This window comes from Microcaecilia unicolor, chromosome 5, assembly GCF_901765095.1.
Source record: "Microcaecilia unicolor chromosome 5, aMicUni1.1, whole genome shotgun sequence".
NCBI classification, from domain to species: domain Eukaryota; kingdom Metazoa; phylum Chordata; class Amphibia; order Gymnophiona; family Siphonopidae; genus Microcaecilia; species Microcaecilia unicolor.
In genome coordinates this window covers 346,868,081-346,894,084 of record NC_044035.1, presented here as the reverse complement: position 1 = coordinate 346,894,084, position 26,004 = coordinate 346,868,081, and the positions used below count along the sequence as shown (strand labels likewise).

The 26,004-nt window shown below is 44.4% G+C and overlaps 1 protein-coding gene across 1 annotated transcript in view; it reads right to left on the bottom strand.

Annotated features, from left to right (window-relative positions):
* The window catches only part of CRISPLD2 (cysteine rich secretory protein LCCL domain containing 2), a 126,662-nt gene that overhangs the window by 25,041 nt on the left and 75,617 nt on the right, over window positions 1–26,004 (bottom strand). Inside the window, exons 9-12 of the mRNA XM_030204535.1 lie at window positions 23,558–23,688; window positions 22,396–22,439; window positions 19,967–20,039; window positions 18,151–18,226 (exon numbers count right to left, since the gene is read on the bottom strand). Of these exons, the coding sequence (XP_030060395.1) occupies window positions 18,151–18,226; window positions 19,967–20,039; window positions 22,396–22,439; window positions 23,558–23,688 (324 nt within the window). The remainder of the gene's footprint in view (window positions 1–18,150; window positions 18,227–19,966; window positions 20,040–22,395; window positions 22,440–23,557; window positions 23,689–26,004) is intronic.

Below are 26,004 nucleotides of genomic sequence, written 5' to 3'. Positions count from 1 at the left end.
AGCAAACTCGGGTATACATATAAAGTATCACATACCATGTAAAATGAATTTATCTTGTTGGGCAGACTGGATGGACCGTACAGGTCTTTATCTGCCGTCATTTACTATGTTACCACGTTGCTCTTTGGGATTCTACCTGGAATGTTGCTACTAATTGGGATTCCGGAATGTTGTAACTCTTTAGGATTCCAGAATCTTCAGAATGTTTAGTACAGGAATAGTGCTGGGCAGACTTCTACGGTCTATGCCCTGAGAAAGGCAAGGACAAAGCAAACTCGGGTATACACATAAAGTATCACATACCATGTAAAATGTATTTATCTTGTTGGGCAGACTGGATGGACCGTTCAGATCTTTGTCTGCCGTCATTTACTATGTTACTTTTTTAAAAGACTACAGAGGCATTTCATTCATCAGTTCTAGTGGGTGTTTTTAACATAAATAGTCCTTCCTTATTATTCATTATTTATTGGAATTTATTATCCACCTTTATGATGGGATTCATCTAAGGCAATGTAAAGCAGGTATAGCTTGATATAAAACTTACAATTTTGTTAACAGCATAAGAACAGTAAAATGACCAAATGTAAACATAAATACAATCAATGAAGTAAACATGGAGATGGCAAATTGAAGCCTAGTAATAGGACTAAAACATGAAACAGCATCATAAATATACTATAGAACAATCATAATAAGAGAAATATGATAAATGTCAGTGTTCTGCCCCCCATATTCACTGAACGAAAAAATCAGCTTCAAAAGGACACACTTAAAGGGTTATCTCATCAGGAAGACAGGGGCTAATTATACAGCAAATGATCCAAAAGAAGCCCAGCGTCTTGACTTTTAATTCCAGAAGACTATTAAGTACATAAGTACATAAGTAGTGCCATACTGGGAAAGACCAAAGGTCCATCTAGCCCAGCATCCTGTCACCAACAGTGGCCAATCCAGGTCAAGGGCACCTGGCACGCTCCCCAAACGTAAAAACATTCCAGACAAGTTATACCTAAAAATGCGGAATTTTTCCAAGTCCATTTAATAGCGGTCTATGGACTTGTCCTTTAGGAATCTATCCAACCCCTTTTTAAACTCCGTCAAGCTAACCGCCCGTACCACGTTCTCCGGCAACGAATTCCAGAGTCTAATTACACGTTGGGTGAAGAAATATTTTCTCCGATTCGTTTTAAATTTACCACAATGTAGCTTCAACTCATGCCCTCTAGTCCTAGTATTTTTGGATAGCGTGAACAGTCGCTTCACATCCACCCGATCCATTCCACTCATTATTTTATACACTTCTATCATATCTCCCCTCAGCCGTCTCTTCTCCAAGCTGAAAAGCCCTAGCCTTCTCAGCCTCTCTTCGTAGGAAAGTCGTCCCATCCCCACTATCATTTTCGTCGCCCTTCGCTGTACCTTTTCCAATTCTACTATATCTTTTTTGAGATACGGAGACCAGTACTGAACACAGTAACATAGTAGATGACGGCAGAAAAAGACCTTCACGGTCCATCCAGTCTACCCAACAAGATAAACTCACATGTGCTACTTTTTGTGTATACCTTACCTTGATTTGTACCTGTCCTTTTCAGGGCACAGACCGTATAAGTCTGCCCAGCACTATCACCGCCTCCCAACCACCAGCCCCGCCCCCCACCACCGGCTCTGGCACTGACCGTATAAGTCTGCCCAGCACTATCCCCGCCTCCCGCCACCGGCTCTGCCACCCAATCTTGGCTAAGCTCCTTAGGATCCATTCCTTCTGAACAGGATGACTTAAGAATAATCAATTATGGACCTCAGTGGCAACTCGTTTCATAAAAGCCAGAGTCCTCTTAGCTCGCCTTGCCTCTTCACTGGTCCAACATGATTTTTAAACAAGTTCTGTATTTTACTCGGTCCCTTCAGTTATGATTGAACATCAAGCTAAGTCAAATTTGCAAACGCTTTTTTGTACTCATGTGAAAAAGATATATGGTTAAGAAAAACTTGATCAAAACAGTCTTAAGAATTTATAAAAATATTTAAAACGAGTAAAATAAAGAACTTGCTTAAAAATCAAGTTGGACCTGTGAAGAGGCAAGGCGAGCTAAGAGGACCCTGGCTCTTATGAAACGAGTCGCCACTGAGGTCCATAATTGATTATTCGTAAGGCATTCGTGATATATCAATAGACTTCTGGAATTAAAAGTCAAGACGCTGGGCTCCTTTTGGATTATTTCCCGTATTCATGGAGGCAGGTTGCCTGTTGCTTATATGTATATATTGGACATTACTATAGCCAGATTTAGTCCCTATGTCTTTAAATAGGGTACATCTACAAATTCTATGTAATTTTGTAGTTCTCTCTGATAGGTTCCTTCAGATCACATGTACAGTTCCCTGTAGTTTAGGGCAGGGGTGTAGCCAGACCTTGTGGTGGGAGGGGGCCAGAGCCTGAAGTGGGGGGACAATTTTGGTCTGCCACCCTGCCGCCTCGCCCCTCCCCCCACCCGCCGCCCTGCCACTCCATTGCTGCAGCAAATACCTTGGCTGGTGGGGGTCCCCAACCCTCGCCAGCTGAAGCCTTCTCCAGCGCCAGTCTCTGGCGCAGCAGCGTTGTCTGCCCTGCTCCCTCTTCCCCCTCACATCCTGTACACTCCTTTTAGTGAAACTGAGTATGTTAAATTTCATTAAAAGGAGCATGCAGGCCATGAGGGGAAGAAAGAGCAGGGCAGGCAACGCGGCAGCTGGACAAGGCTTCAGCTGGCAGGGGGTAAGGGACCACTGCCAGCAAAAGCAGGGCCCCAGAAGAAATTTGAGGGGGCCCAGTCCCCCGTGGCCCACGTCAGGGCCGTGCCGATGCGGTAAGCGGGGTAAGCACCGCAGGGGGGCGCTATCCTCTGGGGGGCGCCGCCGCTGCGTGCTTACCCTGCCCTCCTTGACGTCAGAAGAAGGCGGGGCAGTGAGCAGCGAACAAGGGAAGGCTAGAGACGTCAGGACTGGGAGCGCTGCCTCCCTCACTGACGCTGCGCTGCCGGAGGAAGGTAAATTTAAAAGAAAAAAAAAAGGAACGGGATCTTGGGGGGGAGAAGAGGGCGGGCAGTTCCTACATGGGAGCGGGAGGGCAGGGGAGAGAGGGGAATCGCTGCCTTGGAGCCAGGCAGGTGCGGGGGGGGGGGGCGCCGCCAACTGGTAGTCTGCAGGGGGGCGCCAGAGACCCTTGGCACGGCCCTGGCCCACGTAGCTACACCACTGGTTTAGGGGAGGCTTCCTACTGGTTGCTTGCCTTCTAGTATACTGGGCTTGTAGTACCCCGCCCTTGTTCTCTCCCCTAAGGGTCAAATTCTACAAATGGCACCTTAAAAAATCGGTACCGAAAAACCACACAGTTAGTGTGATTCTATAAACTATGCCTAAAGTTAGGCATAGTTTAAAGAATATGCACACATGCCATTCCTATGACTAAAACGTAGGTGCACCCATTTAGGCCACCTAAAGCCAGGCCTAGACCAGAGAGCCCTAAGTGTGTGTGTGTTTTTTTTTTAGTGTAATAACTTAGGGGTCCTTTTACTAAGGTGCACTGAAAAATGGCTTGCGGTAGTGTAGGCGCAGGTTTGGGTCGCGCGCCGATCCATTTTTCAGCACGCCTGTAAAAAAGGCCTTTTTTTTTAAATTTTTGCCAAAAATGCATGTGTGGCAAAATCAAAATTGGCATCAGTTTATTTTGGGTCTCAGACCTTACCACAAAAAACAAGAAACAGCCAACCACAATCTCAAAGGGTTGTATGAAGTGAACAATAATGAACAAGTGAGAAGTACCCTCAGAAACCAAGTCCCCCCCCCGCCGCTGCCGCCCCCTGTCACTGCAGTCTGTGGTCTCACCTGCCTGCCTCCACGGCTCCGGGCCCCCTTCATTCAAAGCGGCAGTCGCAGATCGCGTCTCTTCTGGCCTTCCCTCCCTGTGTCCCGCCCTCGTCTGATGTAACTTCTGGTTTCCGCAAGGGCGGGACACAGGGAGGGAAGGCCAGAAGAGATGCGATCTGCGACTGCCGCTTTAAATGAAGAGGGCCCGGAGCCAAGGAGGCAGGCAGGTGAGACCGGGGACTGCAGCGCCGGTAGCCTGACCCCGGCACCGGGCCCCCCTTGTAGGCCCGGGCCTGGGGAATTTTGCCCCCCCCCCCCCTCGGCGGCCCTGGCTGTATCCTATCTCGTTCAGGTATTATATGAGCACTAGTTAATAGGGCAGGTTCAGACTCTCCATCAAGAAGCAAAGAGCAACCAAAGAAATAATCCCTCTTCTTTCTGAGGGAAGTTTCAAAGAACCCAAACAACTGCAAAATGGCCGCCTGCTTTTACCTTGCATAATTTGTAGCTAATTTGTGATTTGACAGAAATCACCAATACAATTAAGATCGGTTTGAACACAATGGATACTTGAGATTCCAACTGAAACTAAATTCTGAAAAGACTCATTGTCTTATCCTTTCATCTCAACACAATAAATATAAACCTTCAACCTTAAACATCCCAAACCACTCTCTCCCAATCTCGGATAGCCTAAAACTGCTTGGCGTCATAATTGACCGCAATCTGACACTTGAAAGTCGAGTAAATTCCACTACAAAGAAAATGTTCCACTCAATGTGGAAACTTAAATGTATAAAACATTTCTTCCCACGAGACGTATTTCGCAACCTAATACAATCAATGGTACTGCAATGGAATCTATGTAGGTTGTAAAGAACAACTAACAAAGAAACTTCAGACCGCACAGAATACAGCAGCCAGACTGATATTCGGAAAACCAAAATTTGAAAGTGCCAAACCCCTTCGCGAAAAACTGCAGTGGCTTCCCACCAAGGAACGTATTGCCTTCAAGGTTTGCACTCTTGTCCACAGGATTATTTACGGTGAAGTTCCTGTATACATGTTGGACCTCATAAAACTACCACCCAGAAACAGCACCAGCCTATCCCAAACTTATTTAAATCTGCATTATCCAGACTGCAATGGACTTAGATACAAATCAAATTATATATCCAGCTTTTCTTACATAAGTACACGATTGTGGAACGCTTTGCCCCAAACCGTGAGATCTATCCATAACCATCTTAACTTCAGGAAACTACTGAAAACCAACTTGTTTAAGAAGGCCTACCCACCTGATACAAATTAACTTCCTATTTCCTGCGACACAACAAAATATGAACCGTACTAGATTTCTATAACTACCCTCTCTTTATTTCCTTGTTGTTTTATACTGATGTTTGTTATATGCTTTCTGCTTGTACTGTGTATTTGTATTATTGAACTGGAGCCTACCTCTACGGTATTGTGTAAGCCACATTGAGCCTGCAACTAAGTGGGATAATGTGGGATATAAATGTGTTAAATAAATAAAAATAAATAATTTTGGAAAAGAAACTAAAGGACGTCAGACACACGCACAGAAACAGATTCAAACTTGATCAGATCATTCGGCAACGCTGCGCGGCCGAGAAAAGGACTTCGGCTAGCAGGGGTTGGGGTCCCCCGCCAGCAAAGGTACGTGGCGGGAGAGGGTTGGTGGCAGGAAGGGGGGGTCGAGAGGGTTGTGGCGGTGGCAGCGGGGGGGGGGTCAGCGGCGCCACCGGGGGGGGGGGGCTAAAATGTACCGCCTCACCTCGGGCTCTGGACCCCCCTCCCGTCGAAGTCTGGCTACGCCCCTGTCTGAAACAATCTCCATTGCCCCAGATACAAGCTTAAAGCCCTGTTTACTAAGCTACTCTAGAGGCGTGTTAGCGTTTTTAGTGCGCGCTAACTGTGTAGGGCACCCACAATATTCCTACGGGCGCCAACACAGTTAGTACACGCTAATTTTTTGCATGCACCAAAAACGCTAGCGCACCTTAATAAACAGGGCCCTTAGATTGTAAGCCCTCGAGAAATAGGAAAATATTTACTAAACTTGAATGTAACTCGCCTTGAACTTATGAAAAATGTATGAGCTAAATCCAAGTCTTTTTCGTTGCCTTCTTTATTTATGTGTTCTATAGCTCATGCCTGCCTGTTTTGCTGGTGTCATAGCAGGCGTCTTTCCCAGACCCCACCTCCCTATACATATATTTGACTTTGGGCAGCCTATCACTTGGCAGACTGCACAGGCTTAGTTGCACTTGCCAGCATGCTTTCACTTCTATATATGGTCAAACCAGTAAAGCAAAACTTTATTTAGAAGATCTGCTTCGAATTCACTCTTCTTTACAATGGGCAAACGCAAACTGGGACGATAAACTAACTGTGCAGCCTACATCTATACAGTTCTAGTTCACAGGGAAATCAACCTTAATTGATACCTAGGCCATCGGGACCTGCTGACACTGTGTGCTCCCAGCTGACAAACCCATGAGTTGTTCTGCCTTTCATGGAGTAGAGGAGGAGCCTAGTGGTTAGTGCAATGGACTTCGATCCTGGGGAACTGAGTTCGATTCCCACTGCAGCTCCTTGTGACTCTGGGCAAGTCACTTAACCCTCCATTGCCCCTGGTACAAAATAAGTACCTGAATATATGTAAACCGCTTTGAATGTAGTTGCAAAAACCTCAGAAAGGCAATATACCAAGTCCCATTTCCCTATTTGAGATTCAATGTGGAATGTTGCTACTATTGGAGATTCTAGATGGAATGTTGCTACTATTGAGATTCTGTTGCTACTATTTGAGATTCTACATGGAATGTTGCTCATGGAGGAGTAGCCTAGTGGTTAGTGCAGCAGATTTTGATCCTGGGGAACTGGGTTCAATTCCCACTGCAGCTCCTTGTGACTCTGGGCAAGTCACTTAACCCTCCATTGCCCCTGGTACAAAATAAGTACCTGAATATATGTAAACCGCTTTGAATGTAGTTGCAAAAACCTCAGAAAGGCAATATACCAAGTCCCATTTCCCTATTTGAGATTTTACATGGAATGTTGCTACTATTGGAGATTCTAGATGGAATGTTGCTACTATTGAGATTCTGTTGCTACTATTTGAGATTCTACATGGAATGTTGCTCATGGAGGAGTAGCCTAGTGGTTAGTGCAGCAGATTTTGATCCTGGGGAACTGGGTTCAATTCCCACTGCAGCTCCTTGTGACTCTGGGCAAGTCACTTAACCCTCCATTGCCCCTGGTACAAAATAAGTACCTGAATATATGTAAACCGCTTTGAATGTAGTTGCAAAAACCTCAGAAAGGCAATATACCAAGTCCCATTTCCCTATTTGAGATTCTACGGAATGTTGCTACTATTTGAGATTATGGAATGTTGCTACTATTGGAGATTCTAGATGGAATGTTGCTACTATTGAGATTCTGTTGCTACTATTTGAGATTCTACATGGCCTGTTGCTCATGGAGGAGTAGCCTAGTGGTTAGTGCAGTGGACTTTGATCCTGGGGAACTGAGTTCAATTCCCACTGCAGCTCCTTGTGACTCTGGGCAAGACACTTAACCCTCCATTGCCCCAGGTACAAATAAGTACCTGTACATACTATGCAAACCACTTTTGAACGTACTTGCAAAACAAAACACAGAAAGGCAATATATCAAGTGCCATTCCCTTTTCCCTTTCCTTCTCTCGGGGATTCCATATCTTTCCTTCACTACTACATGACTTTCTCTTTCAGAGATGAGTGTTAGGTAGTGGTTGAACTGGGCCCAATGCTAGCCTGCTGAATGCATCTGAGAGGAAGTACTGCAATATTAAAGCAATTGTAAGTGAGCACCACAATATTACAAAAAAAAATCTATTAGGTCATCAACTTTTGCCCTTTCAGGGAACCCATATGGATCTCTTGTCCAGCGCCTCAACAACCATCTAAAGGTACTAGTCCAAATTAACGGAGATACCAATTGAATTTTGGAAGGTACTCCCAGAACAGGTTATTCCACCTTAAATCTGGAAGTGTCTGCAAGTGGGGGCCCCTTCCCTCTGCCCCCACCCCACACTGCAGAACTTACACCACTGACTGCTGCTACTTTTCTTACCAGTAAACTTCTTTACTTCTACTTGGACCCAACAGCAATCTTTTACTCTAACAGCTGCACAGAGGTTTGCCAAAATCCCTTGGCTTTCAAATGTAGTGGGACATCTGAAGGATGCCTTGGTCCAGTGAGCTACCACAGCTGTTTCGCAGCATTACAGGCAGCAGTAGCCTTGCCTGTCTCTAGAGAGCAGCAGCATCGCAAGCCACGTTCAAGAAGATCAGAAGCTGCCAACCTGTCCCAGATTTACGAAGGCTTCTCTCCCGTTCTGTGTTGACGGGAGCTCAACTTTTAACAGAGCTTCCTCTTCATGAATCACCAGTGCAATTTCCAGTTCTGATAACAATCTCTAGAAACATTATGCAGAGCTTCCTTTGGCAGGAAATTTCCCTGAACTGATGGCCTTACAAGCGAGCCCTGAAAGACACATACTCTTTGATCTTGAGCCTCCATGGATACCATTCCCTTCTCATGTTCCGAGGGGATCCTAAAGGTTGATGCAATACACAGTTTTTCCTTTCATTAATAAGGGGCACGAACTGATTCCATCTCTCACATTATCATAGACATACGGAACATAGGGCGTGTGTTGTAATGCCTACCTCAACACTGGAAGAGCTCGGAAATATTGATAATGGCTATCAGGTATCACACAGTCTGTATAGACGGCTACATGTGGCAAAATAATGTTTGATCACGTCTTCGCATTGTGAACACTACTGATGATACTTTATGGCATCCTACGCTGGTGAAGGGCTTTCCGGTTTCTGTCAGCGTTTCTAAAACACAAGGTTAATACAGTTTGCTCTACAGAAGAATTCAATCTGCAACCTGAGATTCACCAATGGCACTGAAACATGGAACAGGTAGAGAAAGTGGCCAATAACTAGACAGACTTGAAGGGTCTTAAGGAACTTATTGGCTGTCATGATCTATATTTCTATGTAACTAGAGGGAGGCCAAGATGTGACAAGGTGAATTTTGAGTCTTGAGAGTAGTTCAGTTCAGCTCCTTCATAAAGGTTTTTCTCTCAGTTTCTCCTTGCACACATTTCTTCTTCTGCTCCCTCCCATTAGAGCTGGAAATGCACTGAATGAAGGCAGTGGTTTCCTGAATTATGCCTGCTATGGGGGCAGACTACGTTCTGGAGGTTGTAGATTCTGGAATGGCCTAGTAATATTTTCTTGTATTTTGTTCATTCAGGATCATTCAGGACACTTATCTTAGTGTCGTGGCATTGCAGTATGGTTCTACTCCGTTCTACTCCCTCTGACGGGGTCCCATTTCGCCGTTTTCGGCTTTTTCAAGGCAGTACGAGGTCATTTTTTCCTTGAAAAAGCCGAAAACGGCGAAACGGGACCCCGTCGGAGGGAATAGAACGGAGTGGAACAATACTGCAACGCAACGACACTAAGATAAGTGTTGGATATTATTCAATTTGCATATACACACAGCGAATCACAAGGTACATCTTAAATGGTGTCAGGGAGGTTTTTTAAGCCGATGAAGATTCCATCCCGTAAGAGCAGATTCTAATATGTTCTGAACCGGGAATTCAGAGGCTTTTTCCTCCACAAACACATATATGGCCATTCTTTAGAATTAAATAACATTTATGTCGAATATTGTGGCTGAGACCAACTGATTATATAAAAGTTTTCTTTTTAATGTCAACAGAACTCCAGGGACAGGAATGCATTAGGGACACTCATTAAAAATGGGATCGTCTTAACACAATTTCCTATTTTGTTTCAATTTGTTTTGAAAAACGAAACAAAGAAATTTCATTCTTTTTCATTTGTTTATAAAATATATCTCTACCGTCATTTAAAAAAAAAAAATAGGGATTAGGGAGATTGATCATTTTCTCTCAAGCCTTTACATCTGGTCCCAGCTTGGTCTATGGTATGAGTTGGTTGTTTAATATATTTATGTGAATGGTACAGATTATTATCGCAGGATGCAGTACGTATTGTAAATTTATTTAAATAAAGCATCACACTTATTAATTACGGGAGCCAGAAACAGCAATCCGTAGACTCCAACCCAACAAACGTCTACCACTGTTCTCCTAAAACAATGCTGCAGCCAATGACGACCTGGAACACTCTTAGAGCTAACAAGGGCATGTTTTATTTGTAAAACTGAAATATGCAGGGGAAGTTATCACACAGTTAAAAAATGTTCCTTGCTGTATTTCCTTTAGCTAAAATAAGGTCCATCTGTTAGTTATCCCTCAGTCTATGGCCGAAATGATCCAATCTTAAGGGTCGAAGAGCATGCCTGGAAACAGATATTTGGCTTTCTTTTTAATGTCAAAAAATTAAAAAAAAAGAAGCATTAATGGATACTGCTATTCCTTGAATTTGTTCCATTATACGGGCCAGGAAAATGTCCATTGCACTGATGGCTCACACAATATTATTTTCCTTAGAAAATGTCTCCATTTTCCTAAATAGTCTGGCGGGCCTAGATACCTTAAGCACAAGTTTGATACGATTGGGAGCCGTTTCCACTTGGGAGCCCGCATCTCCAATAACAGCAGAATTAGCCGTGAACCTCTCTGCCAACCAGCCTCCCTTTCTGCTGGAAATTAGAGTCGACTCCTTTTCCACCTGCCACGTCCCATTCTTGCCTCTCTGAAGGTTTTATTTTCCACATTGGAACTGAACTACAGGGACAGGAATGCATTAGGGACACTCACTTAAAATGGGATCATCTTAACACAATTTCCTGTTTTGTTTCAATTTGTTTTGAAAAACAAAACAAAGAAATTTCATTCTTTTTCATTTGTTTATAACATATGTCTCTACCATGATTTAAAAAATAAAATAAATAAAGATTCCCCAGGTTCCTCCAGAGCCCCAGTTACTCTCCTGCTCTGTCATTTTAAATATCTTCCATGGATAAAAATGACATCACCCTCGGCCTGATGCCATTTAATGTGGCAGAAATTAACAATGGTGCTGGCTTCAGTTCAGGGCTGGTCTTAGCAAGTGCGGGGCCCTGTCCAGACCAATTTGATAGGGCCCCATCGTAGCCCCGCCCCACCCTAGCTCCACCCCACACTAGCTCCGCCCACCCTAGCTCCACCCCACCGAGCTCCAGGGCCCACCCCACCAAGATCCAGGGTCCCCCCTCCCTCTGAGCTCCAGGGCCGGCCACCCCTCCCTCCGAGCTCCCTCCAAGCTCCAGGGCAATCCCCTCCGAGCTCCTTCCGAGGCCCCCCTCCCTCTGAGCTCCAGGGCCCCCCTCCATCTGAGCTCCAGGGCCCTCCTCCCTCTGAGCTCCAGAGCCCCCCTCCATTCGAGTCATCTTACCTCGTCGGGTTACAGCGGCAGGCAGCAGCAGTGAAAAGCGTGCGAGCTCGGCGCTTCAGGAGCCTTCATTTCCCTCTCTCAGCTCTGGTCCTGCCCTCATTTCCTGTTTCCGCAACAGCAGGGGGCGGGACCAGAGCTGAGAGAGGGAAGGGAAGGCTCCTGAAGCGCCGAGCAGCTCGCACGCTTTTCACTGCTGCTGCCTGTCGCTGTAACCCGACGAGGTAACTTAGATGACTTTTAAAATTCAGAAGGAGGGGAACTGGAACTCGAGCGGTCGGAGCGGAGTTCAGACCCCTTGAGAGCAAGGCCTTATGCGGCCGCCTCGGTTGCCTCACCCTAAGACCGGCCCTGCTTCAGTTTGCTGGAGCCATTTGTCATTGATGTACCGATGAGCGAGAGTGACCAGGACTAACTCTTCCTTCCTTGTGAAGAAATGTACCTAGGGTAAGAAGGTCTGGAGGGGGGATTGTGAGAGATTAGGAGAGGTTCCAAGAGAGATTGGTTTTCTTCTAAAAAACATTTTCATGTGATGGATCCACCATTTTTTAATTTAATTTTCTTAAATTTTATATGCTGCTGTTCTTTTCTTTTAATTTTATATTCAAATCATTTTTATTTTTATTTTATATCATTTATAATATGTCATCAAGTACACAGCCTTGGACAAAAACTACCATACAAACCAAGAAGCAAAGAAGGGTACTAACATCGCTCCATCTCAAGAAACAATCAGATTCCCGAGCCCACAAGACAAAAGTGCAGGAAAAGGAAGTGAAAAGGGGGATAAATAAAGGACAATTAGATTGCGAGAATAAAGAGGGCCCTATCTCATCATCTCATACCAGAATGGGATAGGAGGAAACGTCCTATTGTGGATTTAAAACTGGTTGAAGGATAAGAAACAGACAGTGGGGTTAAATGGGCAGTATTCACAATGGAGAAGGGTACTTAGTGGGGTTCCTCAGGGGTCCGTGCTAGGACCGCTGCTCTTTAATATATTTATAAATGATTTAGAGATGGGGGTAACTAGCGAGGTAATTAAATTTGCTGATGACACAAAGTTATTCAAAGTTGTTAACTCGCGACAGGATTTTGAAAAATTACAGAAGGACTTTACGAGACTGGGAGACTGGGCGGCTAGATGGCAGATGACGTTTAATGTGAGCAAGTGCAAGGTGATGCATGTGGGGAAAAAAGAACCCGAATTATAGCTACGTCATGCAAGGTTCCACGTTAGGAGTTACGGACCAAGAAAGGGATCTAGGTGTCATTGTTGATGATACATTGAAACCTTCTGCTCAGTGTGCTGCTGCGGCTAGGAAAGCGAATAGAATGTTGGGTATTATTAGGAAAGGTATGGAAAACAGGTGTGAGGATGTTATAATGCCGTTGTATCACTCCATGGTGCGACCGCACCTTGAGTATTGTGTTCAATTCTAGTCGCCGCATCTCAAGAAAGATATAGTAGAATTTGAAACGGTGCAGCGAAGGGCGACTAAAATGATAGCGGGGATGGGACGACTTCCCTATGAAGAAAGACTAAGGAGGCTAGGGCTTTTCAGCTTGGAGAAGAGACGGCTGAGGGGAGACATGATAGAGGTATATAAAATAATGAGTGGAGTGGAACAGGTGGATGTGAAGCGTCTGTTCACGCTTTCCAAAAATAGTAGGACTAGGGGGCATGCGATGAAACTACAGTGTAGTAAATTTAAAACAAATCGGAGAAAATATTTCTTCACCCAACTCATAATTAAACTCTGGAATTCTTTGCTGGAGAACGTGGTGAAGGCGGTTAGCTTGGCAGAGTTTAAAAAGGGGTTAGACGGTTTCCTAAAGGACAAGTCCATAAACCACTACTAAATGGACTTGGGAAAAATCCACAATTCCGGGAATAACATGTATAGAATGTTTGTACGTTTGGGAAGCTTGCCAGGTGCCCTTGGCCTGGATTGGCCGCTGTCATGGACAGGATGCTGGGCCCGATGGACCCTTGGTCTTTTCCCAGTGTGGCATTACTTATGTACTTATGTAGAATCAATTACCAGTTCTCCAAACCAAATCCACCCTACCTTGACACTATTCTATGAGAATCCAAAAAAGACTGCACACTGGACCCATCTATGACAAAACTTCAGGAGGAACAATATTTTTGTGTGTATTTTTTTTCAATGTACAACCAACATTTAGGTCCCCACCCTTTGATATACAATCCCTTTGGATCATCTAACAAAATCCCTACTACCTCTAATTTGACCCCCCTACTGCATTACTGTACTCCAGTGGCCCCCAACACGGGGGCCGCATGCAGCCCCCTTAGTCATCTGTTGCAGCCCTCAAGCAGTCGGGAGAATGGTCAACAGAAGTCCTGCAAAAGAACTGAGAAGCCCTGCCAAATAACTACACCAGTGGTCTCCAACATACAGCCCTCACTTCAGTCTTGTCCGCTCTGAAAAATGGCACTTCCCAATAACCAATAGCCTTCCTCAGACTCTTTCCCCCATGAAACAGGTAGCACTGTGTGATCTTTGTTGATTTAAATTCCAGGTGTGAAGGGAAAGAGTATACTGGTAGGGCTGTTCTACTGTCTGCTGGGACAGAACAGACAAAATGTTTTTGTTTTTGTTACATTTGCACCCTGTGCTTTCTCACTCATGGCAGGCTCAATGTGGCTTACATATTGTATACAGGTACTTATTTGTACCTGTGGCAATGGAGGGTTAAGTGACTTGCCCAGAATCACAAGGAGCCGCCTGTGTCTGTAGTGGGAATTGAACCCAGTTCCCCAGGACCAAAGTCCACCACGGTAACCACTAGGCCACTCCTCCATTAGCAACACTCCATCTAGAAGCCTGCCCTTGCAGCCGTGCAGGCTTCTGTTTCTGTGAGTCTGACGTCCTAGTGGAATAGCAACATTAACATTCCATGTAGAATCTCAAATAGTAGCAACAGAATCTCAATAGTAGCAACATTCCATGTAGAATCTCAAATAGGGAAAGGGAAATGGGACTTGATATACCACCTTTCTGAGGTTTTTGCAACTACATTCAAAGCGGTTTACATATATTCAGGTACTTATTTTGTACTAGGGGCAATGGAGGGTTAAGTGACTTGCCCAGAGTCACAAGGAGCTGCATTGGGAATTGAACTCAGTTCCCCAGGATCAAAGTCCACTGCACTAACCACTAGGCTACTCCTCCACTAGCAGCAGTCTATGTAGAAGCCTGCCCTTGCAGATCAGCAACGCGGCCGCGCAGGCTTCTGTTTCTGTGAGCCTGATGTCCTGTACATACATGCAGGACGTCAGACTCACAGAAACAGAAGTCTGTGCAGCCGCGTTGCTGATCTGCAAGGGCAGGCTTCTACATGGAATGTTGCTAGTGGAATAGCAACATTCCATGTAGAATCTCCAATAGTAGCAACATTCCATGTAGAATCTCAAATAGGGAAAGGGAAATGGGACTTGATATACTGCCTTTCTGAGGTTTTTGCAACTACATTCAAAGTGGTTTACATATATTCAGGTACTTATTTTGTACCAGGGGCAATGGAGGGTTAAGTGACTTGCCCAGAGTCACAAGGAGCTGCTGTGCGAATTGAACTCAGTTCCCCAGGATCAAAGTCTGCTGCACTAACCACTAGGCTACTCCTCCACTAGCAGCAGTCTATGTAGAAGCCTGCCCTTGCAGATCAGCAACGCGGCCGCGCAGGCTTCTGTTTCTGTGAGTCTGATGTCCTGTACATACATGCAGGACGTCAGACTCACAGAAACAGAAGTCTGTGCGGCCGCGTTGCTGATCTGCAAGGGCAGGCTTCTACATGGAATGTTGCTAGTGGAATAGCAACATTCCATGTAGAATCTCAAATAGTAGCAACATTCCATCTAGAATCTCAAATAGTAGCAACATTCCATGCAGAATCTCAAATAGTAGCAACAGAATCTCAATAGTAGCAACATTCCATCTAGAATCTCCAATAGTAGCAACATTCCATGTAGAATCTCAAATAGGGAAAGGGAAATGGGACTTGATATGCTGCCTTTCTGTGGGGTTTACATAGTATATACAGGTACTTATTTTTACCTGGGCAATGGAGAGTTAAGTGACTGGGCGGGACTGGGGACTGGGGACTGGGGCGTGTTTATGAGCAAATGTTTACAGAGATTAGGAAAGCTGGCAAATTGGGCAACAATATCAGAAGTTTGTTCCCTAGTCTAATAATAAAAAACAAACCTATCATCTACAACTTGTTTGCTGAAATTTCTAACTCCCAGAGGCCACTTGTTTCTCTGAGTTATTTCATCAAATATGATGTTTAGAATTACTTTCACTTAGCTCCCTAGAAAACACATACCCCTCTCAAATCCCCTGACACTTCGCTGCTCAAAATAGCTTTTGTTTCTCAGAGAACATTTTTCAAGGTTTCTAAACCCTCTCTGTAGAGAGAACTGTCAGCAGCACACATCACATGACAAAAACGGAAGACAGGAAAATACTGGCCATATGTTATTTGCTTTATAGACGGGGTTTTTTTTTTTTTTTTGCAAAGAAACAAATTTCATAAAAAGCTTCCAGCAGATTCCAAGTTTCTTTTAAACTATTTTGCTGAAGACAAATGGCTTTTTAGTTTTGTTTTGTTTTGTTTTTTTGAAACTATAATATTTTCATTCCTGAGCCTTAATCTAGGCAATAATATAAGAGGAACTGAATCAACAGGATTTTGTAAGAAAGCAAATTGGAAGGGATGAAGGGGACTTGATATACACTTTCTGTGGCTTTTGCAACTACATTCAAAGCGGTTTACATTATTATATACAGGTTCTTATTTGTACCTGGGGCAATGGAGGTTTAAGTGACTTGCCCAGAGTCGCAAGGAGCTGCAGTGGGAATCAAACCTAGTTCCCAAGTCCGCTGTGCTAACTACTTCACTATGAGAACATAAGTATAGCCATCTAGCCCAGTATCCTGCTTCCAATAGTGGCCAATTCAGGTCACAAGTGCCTGGCGGAAACCCAAATAGCAGCACTGAAGATCAGGATTATGTAGTTTGTGGGAGGTTGGCGGCAGCTGCGGCAGTAGTGGGGGCTGAAGTGTGCACAAGGGGGGCCCGGCAGCAGCAGCGGCGTTGGGAGGGCAGCAGGCAGCAGCTGTGGGGGCACAATGGCCTTCACTGTCCGGGGGCCCAGAACACTGACAGTCCGCCCCTGATAACATCAGGTGTGTGAAGAGGTTTCTCCTATTGTATTGTCGACGGAGAAATACTTCATTCACTTGGCCAGTAGCATCATGGATATGATTCCTGGAACCCTAACACAGTGACTGGTTTCATTACACTACCATGTCTACTGCTAGTAATTTGACTCCTAGCCCTCCAAAAATAGATACAATACCTCCCAGGCCACAGATAAAAACAGTACGGTGTTTTAGGGCTGACTAATAGATAGTTACATCCTCCATTAGCCAATTTTGTTTCATGGGGTTTGATCTAAGCAAGAGATGTAAATGGTGTCTATCGTTCCTTAAATTATCATCATGTGTGGTCTAGAATTACAACTGAGAGAGTCCAATTTCCAATACCAGTCGTACGACTGACTCTATCTGTGTGTGAATATATCAAGCTATTTCCCTGCACTATCCTGTATACTGCTGAAATTTGGAGGGCAATGACAATATTCCTTGCCAAAGATTTCTTGACTGAACCATAAATCAAGAATTATTATTTCAAGCTTATATGTTGGCAACTGGTATAGGCCATTCATAACAATGTTTACAAATTAAATAGGGAGCTTATGGAAGGGAAGAGATTTGTCAGACCAGGGGTGTAGCCACTTTTGTCTCAGACTCACCCAGAAGCAGTTTGAAATTCATGTCGCTGGTGAGGATCCCTAAGCCCCACTAGCTAAAGACTCAGCAGCCCGCTGATTCCCTTTAGAAAACCGCTGGCGTCAGCAGCAGCGCTGTGAGGCCGGCACCGGCACCACGGGCACACTTGGTCTTCATGCATGATCAGTTGGCAGGACTTGAGGATCCCCACTAGCTAAGGTGTTTCAATGTTACGCTTGGGGGAGGGGGTGGTGGATCAGGGAAAGGGGGGAGGCAGGGGTCAAGGAAAGGAAATGTATATCCCATTGGCACACCCAACCTACCCGTTGACCCACCCAAAAATTCACTTCTGGCTTTGCTACCATGTTAGACCATCAGGCCTTTAGATGAACTGTTCAGGACTGACAGGAAGAAGGCAGAGTCCATTGGGTCACTGGGCCCTTCATTATTATTAAGTTTAGGAAGGGCAAGGGGATCCATTCTTCGTTCTCCTCTCTTCTACACTCATCCCATTCTTGGTTCTTCTAACTGATCAAGAGGAGGAAAAGAAATTTTGCATGCACACCCTTATCTGACTAACACCAGTCTGAGTCGAGAAGGTCAGAGGACTGATCTTCCGTGCACACAACAACCCACTACGTTTCCTGGGTGTTCAATGCCTGTTTGGACTAGCGGTAGAGATGTTGCCCTTGATCTCATTGATGGAGGAGGACTCCCTTATCCCTCCCCCCCACACCCAAATCTTATCAAGATTGGAAGAGACTCTTGCAAAATCTTTTGGCCCCAGGGCCACAAGACAGGTTACGACAGCACTGAACATATCATACAAATCCTGAAATATATGGCCTCAATTATAAAAGCTCCTTCCAGGCAGAACAGCAAGACCATTGAAACTTAATTGCTCAGTAGATCCTTACAGGCACATTAAGTAGCATCCAAGTAGGAAGATCGAACTTTAGCCAAATTCAGCATCATGTGAAAAAAGTAAAAAAAAAAAAAAATACAGTGGGTGTACTCACATCCGAGTAAACATTGGTACCAATCACTGGTGCCCAGTAGGAAGGTTCATCTTTACAGTAAGCTGGACAATATGCTCTGAAAAACAATCATTTATTTCATCGTCAGGTTATGCTGCTATCAAAATACATGATTATGAACAGCGGGAACTTCTTAGAGCCTGTAGGAGGTAAGATGTGGCACACAGGTATCTGGAAGTGATTTCTGAACTCTGAATGATCACAGTCGTGGCTACCATGACCTCTGCCGCTTATAATAGTATTTTCATAAAGACACAAACGTCTGTGTGTCGTTATAAAATAGCACCTAGCAATATTGGCGAACTCAAATGCTTATATTTTTACATACAGAACATCTGGCAATGCGGAACCAGCCACGGATAAGAAGACAACAATTTGAATGCAGATGGGCACCCTTTGGGGAAACCTTGACCCCCAATGGTCTGGAGCCAGATATTGAACCTATAATCCCCGTTGCTGCTGCTCCTGTAACCTCTGCTTGTTATTGGATATATAAGGGAAAAAGGGGAGGGGGAGGCTTTGGGGAGGGAAGGGGGGTAGGGAACAGGGAGGGGAGGGGGAGTAGTTTAGGGGGGGAAATACTAATATCAATAAAAATACAAAATGTGAAGATATGCCAATTGCTGTTATGGAACTTGCTTATGTAATGTGAAATGTTACAGCTGATTATGTTCACTTAATAAAAATGATTGAAACATAAAATAGCACCTAAGTAGATGCCTATTGCCCACTTATAAAATTACTCTCTATGGAGGTCTTTTACTAAGCCGCAGTAGTGTTTTAGCTAGCGGTAGAAATCAGCTGGCGGTAAATACCGAGACGCCCACAGGAAAATTCATTCATCATTTAGGTACTTATATACTGCTTAGACCTGAGCGGTTTATAGTTTCACTTTACAGGTACTGGGTCTGTCCCTAGTGGACTCACAGTCCAAGTAGTACATTGTACTTCTGTTGTACCTGAGGCAACGGAGGGTTAAGTGACTTGCCCAGGGTCACGTGGAACTGCAGAGTGCAGTGGAGGGAGTTAGGGCACCAGTCTTAACATCCAGAGGTGGCTGGTTCAAATCCCACTGCTGCTCCTTGTGATCTTAGGCAAGTCACGTAACCTTCCATTGCCTTAGGTACAAAATCAGATTCTGAGCCCTCCAGGGATAGAGAAATATCCCCGTGTACCTGAATGTAACTCTACTGAAAAAGGTGTGAGCAAAATCTAAATAAATAAATAGAGAGAATTGAACCTGGTTCCCCAGGATCTCAACCCACTGCTGATTAAATTCTTGGGTTCAATTCCTGCAGACCATCAGGCAGCAGCAGGAATTGAACCCAGGTCCGCAACCTGCTATACTAACCATTAGGCCACTCCTGATTTCTACCGTGAGCTAAATACACTACCGCGGCTTAGTAAAAGACACCCCTATCTGTCTGCTGCTGAATGGATCATGCTGGTAGAAAAAGCAAAGAGATGGAATAGCTTAGGTTTAAAATTCCCCACCATATGCAAATTAGGCATGGGAACCTCTCATCCACTTTGGCTCACTGGCAACATTCCAGAGAACAGGCACAATTCCTAAGTGATAAGGGGTAAGAAGCAGCGAGGACATCCCAAAATAGCAGAACCCCCCACCCACCCACCCACCCACACTCACACACACTACTACTACTACTTAACATTTCTAAAGCGCTACTAGGGTTACGCAGCGCTGTACAATTTAACATGGTTGAGAATGTTGCTTTGCTCTGGGATGTGCATTAATTAGCCTGGGTGGACTGAGAGATCATATGACGGTTTAGCTTACCTTGGGCAATGAGTGGCAGGTTTTTTGAACTGGCAAAGCTCAGCGACCGTGTTGTAGCAATCCAGCGTCTGAACTGTGGGAAGAAAGACACAGGGGTAACATGACATGGGCAGCCTGCCAGAAAGATCTCAGCAGAAAGTGTTCTATGGCTACGGACTGTAACAATGTGCGAAGCACAATGACACAATAAGCATTCTTACATACAAAAACAGGAGAAAGTGCTTGTAAAAACTAGTTACCAAACAACCAACATGTATTGCAAGGTTTCAAAATGTCATTTGCTTTAAAGGAAAGAAAAGACCTCAGTCGGACTCGTCCACATCTAGCAAAACTCGCTGACTGTAGGACTTAAAACTTCTCTTTCATCGGTCATAAAATGCTTTGCAAACCTTGGGGCCCTTTTACTAAGCTGCGAAAGCGTCTATGCGTGCCCAACGTGTGCCAAAATGGAGTTACCGCACGGCTCTTGCGGTAATTTCAATTTTGGTGCACATCCGATACGCGCGTCCAAAAAATAATTTTTATTTTTGGACGCATGTTTCGTACATGCGCCAAGTGGCATTTGACGTGTGTAGGTCATTACCGCATGGTTACCGCATGAGACTTTACCGCTAGGTGAATGGCAGGCAGTAAGGTCTCGGACCCAAAATGGACGCACGCCAATTTTGATTTTGCCGCATGTCCATTTTCGGCAAAAATTTTAAAAGGCCTTTTTCACAGGCGTACTGGAAAATGGACCTGTGCGTGCCCAAAACCCGCACCTACACTACTGCAGGCCGTCTTTCAGGGCACCTTAGTAAAAGGACCCCTTTATGTACAATAAGAATTCTAACACACTCTCTATTCTGAACTTAGCATTTCTCCGAGAATTTATGGAACTAGAAAAATGAAAATAATTCCCCAGCAGAAAAAAGGTCAAGTTTGCAAATAGCACAAAAGGACTTTAGTCCAATTCTAAAATTTAGCACTTTTTTTTTAAGGTGACTTTGCTTGTACATGTATTTCCATGAATTACATGTACAAGCTAATCCACTAAATTTTCAATGAAAAATCACCTTAAATGTATGGGTTTCATTTTGTTGTTTCACTTTTTGATTTGTATAATTATATTTATTACTAGATATTAATGTATTACAATTTATTGCATTTTATGTTTACCTTTGGTCCTACTCTGTACTCACCTCAATTCTATCTGGGAAAAGCAGAATATAAATTCTGATTTCAATTAAATCTAATGTTAAAACTTAACCCCCTTGATATAGGGTTTGCAGTCTGTTTGCCTTCCCTCTAATTCTGCTCAGTCTTTAAACATGGCCCTGAATTCAGAGGGAATTTCTCCTAACCTTTACGCAGTCTCGTTTCCCTTCCAAGAAACCTCCACAAGTCAATTAGCATCGGAGGGTTTGATGACGATATTGGCTTGCACAGAGATTAAGCAGATGCACTGTGCAGATACACACACATACACACACCAGTGGCGTAGCTATGTGGGGCCAGGGGGACCTGGGCACCTGTAGATTTGGCCCTGGTCCCCCCTGCCGACGACCCTCTCGACCCCCCTCCCGCCGCCAACCCACCCCCGCCGTAACCATGGGCTACCTTTGCTGGCAGGGTCCCCAATCTCCGCCAGCCGAGGAGGTCCTCTTCTTCCTCCGAAGACGGCGGGGGAGTGTTGGCGGCGGGAGGGGGGGTCGAGAGGGTCGCCGGTAGGGGTCGTCAAAGTTGCGGTGGCAGGGGGGTTGGTAATGGTGGGGGGGGGTCGGCGGTGCTGGGGGGGGCTAAAATGTGGCCCCTCAACTCGGGCTCTGGCCCCCCCTACTGCCGAAGTCTGGCTACGCCCCTGACATACACTGGGTCAGATTCTATAAATCACTCTCAAAAATGGGAGCTGGAAAAGATCGGCACAAAGTGCGATTCTATAAAGGACGCAGACCCTTTACAGAATCGCACTTGGCGCCAATTCCCGCACCCAAACTGAGCACCATACTTACTGCTGAAACATGCTGCAACTGCTGTCGCCCAAGTTGGCCGTGCTGACCCAGTATTCTATAACTACGTGTGGAACACCCCTGACGCACCCATGCCCCTCCCATGGCCATGCCCCATTTGAGTTAACGCGCTATGGGAGTTAGGCGCACTGCCTTATAGAATAGCATGCAGCCAGATGCACGCACAATTCTAATGGATGCCAATAATTTCAATAACCGATTGTTAGCACCCAATTATTCATGGTTATGAGCTCATTATTCAATTTGCACACACATCTGTGGAGCATGCCCAGATTTGAGTGCTATATAGAGAATCTGGGGGTCTGTGTGAACAAAGTAGCATCATGACATACACACACATTCTCTGAAGGCTCTCATTCATGGCCAAGGGGCAGATTTCTCTCTCACCATGCAGCATTAATATCACATCCTTGTACATACCTGTGACTGTGGAAACCATGAATGAATTGGATGGCTTGTGTTTACTGCAAAGGAGAGAAAAATAAGAACATAAGAACAGCCATAATGGGTCAGACCAATGCTCCATCTAGCCCAGTATCCTGTTTCCAACAGTGGTCAATCCAGGTCACAAGTACCTGGCAGAAACCCAATTAGTAGCAACATTCCATGTAGAACCTCAAAGAGTAGCAACATTCCATGTAGAACCCCAAAGAATAGCAAGATTCTGAAATCCTAAAGAGTAACAAGATTCCATGCAGAATCTCAAAGAGTAGCAATATCCCATGTAGAACCCCTAAGAATAGCAAGATTCTGGAATCCTAGAGTAGCAGCATTCCATGTAGAACCCCTAAGAATAGCAAGATTCTGAAATCCTAAAGAGTAACAAGATTCCATGCAGAATCTCAAAGTGTAGCAATATCCCATGTAGAACCCCTAAGAATAGCAAGATTCTAGAATCCTAAAGAGTAACAAGATTCCATGCAGAATCTCATGGAGTAGCAGCATTCCATGTAGAACCCCTAAGAATAGCAAGATTCTGGAATCCTAAAGAGTAACAAGATTTCATGCAGAATCATGTTGGTAGCAACATTCCTTGTTACCAATCCCGGGGCAAGCAGTGCCTTCCCTATGTCTGTCTCAATAACAGACTACGGACTTTTCCTCCAGGAACTTGTTCAAACCTTTTTTTAACCCAGATACACTGTCCAGATTACCTACAACGAATTATTGTGGGTCATATTCAGCCAGCGGCGATCAACATTTGCTGGTTTTGCAGAGATGGCTAACGCATAGCCAATTAACTGGCTATGGGTTACCGCATAAAGATAGGTCTGACTTTTATGCCATTCTATTTTTTTTGTTAACCTGGCCAGTTAAGGGCTGAATATTGGCACTTAATCCATCAGGTGCTGACTGCGCCCCCAGAACACCTCCAAAATAACTGGTATACAGTTCAGTGCTAGCTGGTTATTTTCAGTGGCATTAACCTGCTGCTGAAAATTTAGCGGTCAGCCTCAACTAGGCGATTTAACCAGCCAGGATCTAGGAATTAAATGTAACCATGTGCAGATGGTTTTAAAATTAACCTCTGTAAAATGAAATCAAATACAAATCAAACAGCAGGAATTCAGTTGAGTAATACCTTATAGACTCAATGCCATTTCGTGCGGACTTGACAAAGAATGGCAGCCTTCCTTTCCTAGTGATGTCCACCAAACCTCCTTCATTGTCTATCACGCCATAATGAATTGCAGCTCGGCATATACTGGAAGTCTGCAAAGAACGGAGCAGTGAATAATCTCCAAAGGGTTCTATGTCAGAGGGGCGGAACAGAGAATCCAAATTCCAAAAAGGCATTCTTCTAAAATACACAGAATTTTGCAAAAGCCACTTGGCATGTGAATAGAGAATCTGGGGGTCTGTGTGAACAAAGTAGCATCATGACATACACACACATTCTCTGAAGGCGGAGGAGTGGCCTAGTGGTTAGGGTGGTGGACTTTGGTCCTGAGGAACTAAGTTCAATTCCCAGCACAGGCAGCTCCTTGTGACTCTGGGCAAGTCACTTAACTCTCCATTGCCCCATGTAAGCTGCATTGAGCCTGCCATGAGTGGGAAAGTACAGGGTACAAATGTAACAAAAAAAAAAATAAGGCAAATTGTTTGTATTCAATGAGATAAAATGTAAGATGCCAATACCAGCTCAGACCAAAGGTCCATCAAACCCAGCATCCTGTCTCAGACACTGGCTAATCCAAGCCGCAAGTATCCAACAGGATCCCAAACTGTAGGTCCATTCTGTACTGTTCATACCCAGGGATAGAGTAGCTACTCATGGTTTATAAAAGTTTCCTCCAGGAAAGGGTCTAAATTCTTTTTAAATCTTGCCATGCTAACTGCCTTGACATCTTCCAGCAATACATTCCATAATTTAATTGTATATTAAGTGAAAAATACATTTTTAAGTTCAAATCATCCTTTTCCTATTCTCCCACCCACCCCCTCTTATGACACCTATCATATAAGTACATAAGTATTGCCATACTGGGAAAGACCAAAGGTCCATCGAGCCCAGCATCCTGTTTCCAACAGTGGCCAATCCAGGTCACAAATACCCGGCAAGATCCCCAAAATGTACAAAACATTGTATACTGCTTATCCCAGAAATAGTGGATTTTCCCCAAGTTCATTTAATAACGGTCTATGATAAGTACATAAGTATTGCCATACTGGGAAAGACCAAAGGTCTATCGAGCCCAGCATCCTGTTTCCAACAGTGGCCAATCCAGGTCACAAATACCCGGCAAGATCCCCAAAATGTACAAAACATTGTATACTGCTTATCCCAGAAATAGTGGATTTTCCTCAAGTTCATTTAATAACGGTCTATGATAAGTACATAAGTATTGCCATACTGGGAAAGACCAAAGGTCCATCGAGCCCAGCATCCTGTTTCCAACAGTGGCCAATCCAGGTCACAAATACCCGGCAAGATCCCCAAAATGTACAAAACATTGTATACTGCTTATCCCAGAAATAGTGGATTTTCCTCAAGTTCATTTAATAACGGTCTATGATAAGTACATAAGTATTGCCATACTGGGAAAGACCAAAGGTCTTTCCCAGTATCTCCACTCAGCAATCTCTTCTCCAAGCTGAAGAGCCCAAACTTGTTTTCCCTTTCTTCGCTGGGAAACCCTTCCATCCCCTTTATCATTTTATTTGCCCTTCTCTATATCTCAGCATCTTTTTTGAGATGAGTGACTAGAACTGGACACAGTACTCAAGTAACACCATGAATCAATCCAGAGGTGTTATAATAGTCTCTGTGTTATTCTCTAACCTTTTCCAAATAATGTGTAACCTTTTATTTGCAACTTTGACCGCCACCATGCAGTGAGCTGTGGATTTCAATGTGTTGTCCACAATAATTCCAAGATCCAAGGGGGGGGGTGCTCCCACTTAAACACATGGGGCTAGATTCTATAGATGGTGCCTGAAAATTCTGCGTGGAAAAAAAATACACCTCGTCCTATTATATAAAAGTACGCATATATTTTATAGAATACGCCTAAAGTTCTATGTGGTTTATAGAATATGGCGAACGCCTGTTCGTGCAACTAAATTTAGTCATGGGCACTCACGTCAACTAACAATGCGCAGAGATTTTAGAAACGCCCATGACCTGCCCATTCCAAGCCCATGGCCATGCCCCCTTTTCAACTGTGCGACTTAGAATTTACACGCATCACTGTACAGAATACACTTAGACAGCTGTGAGCATAAATTCTAATTAATGCCAATTAGTGTCAATAATTGCTTAAGTGGCAATTATCGGCGCAGATTGGCTTGTTAAGTAATTAAGTTGTGCATACAAATCCAGAATACGACTGGATTTGCACACACAACTTTAGTCGTACTGTAGGGGGATAGCTTATACTCTAACAGGTCAATATTCAAAGCAATTTAACCAGCCAGAAATGGCTCCTGCCTGGTTAGCGCCTTACGTAAAACCGGCTATGTTGGGGTCCTTCCGGGGCCGGAGACAGCACTTAACCGGCCAAGGTCACCGCATAAATAGGATCACAT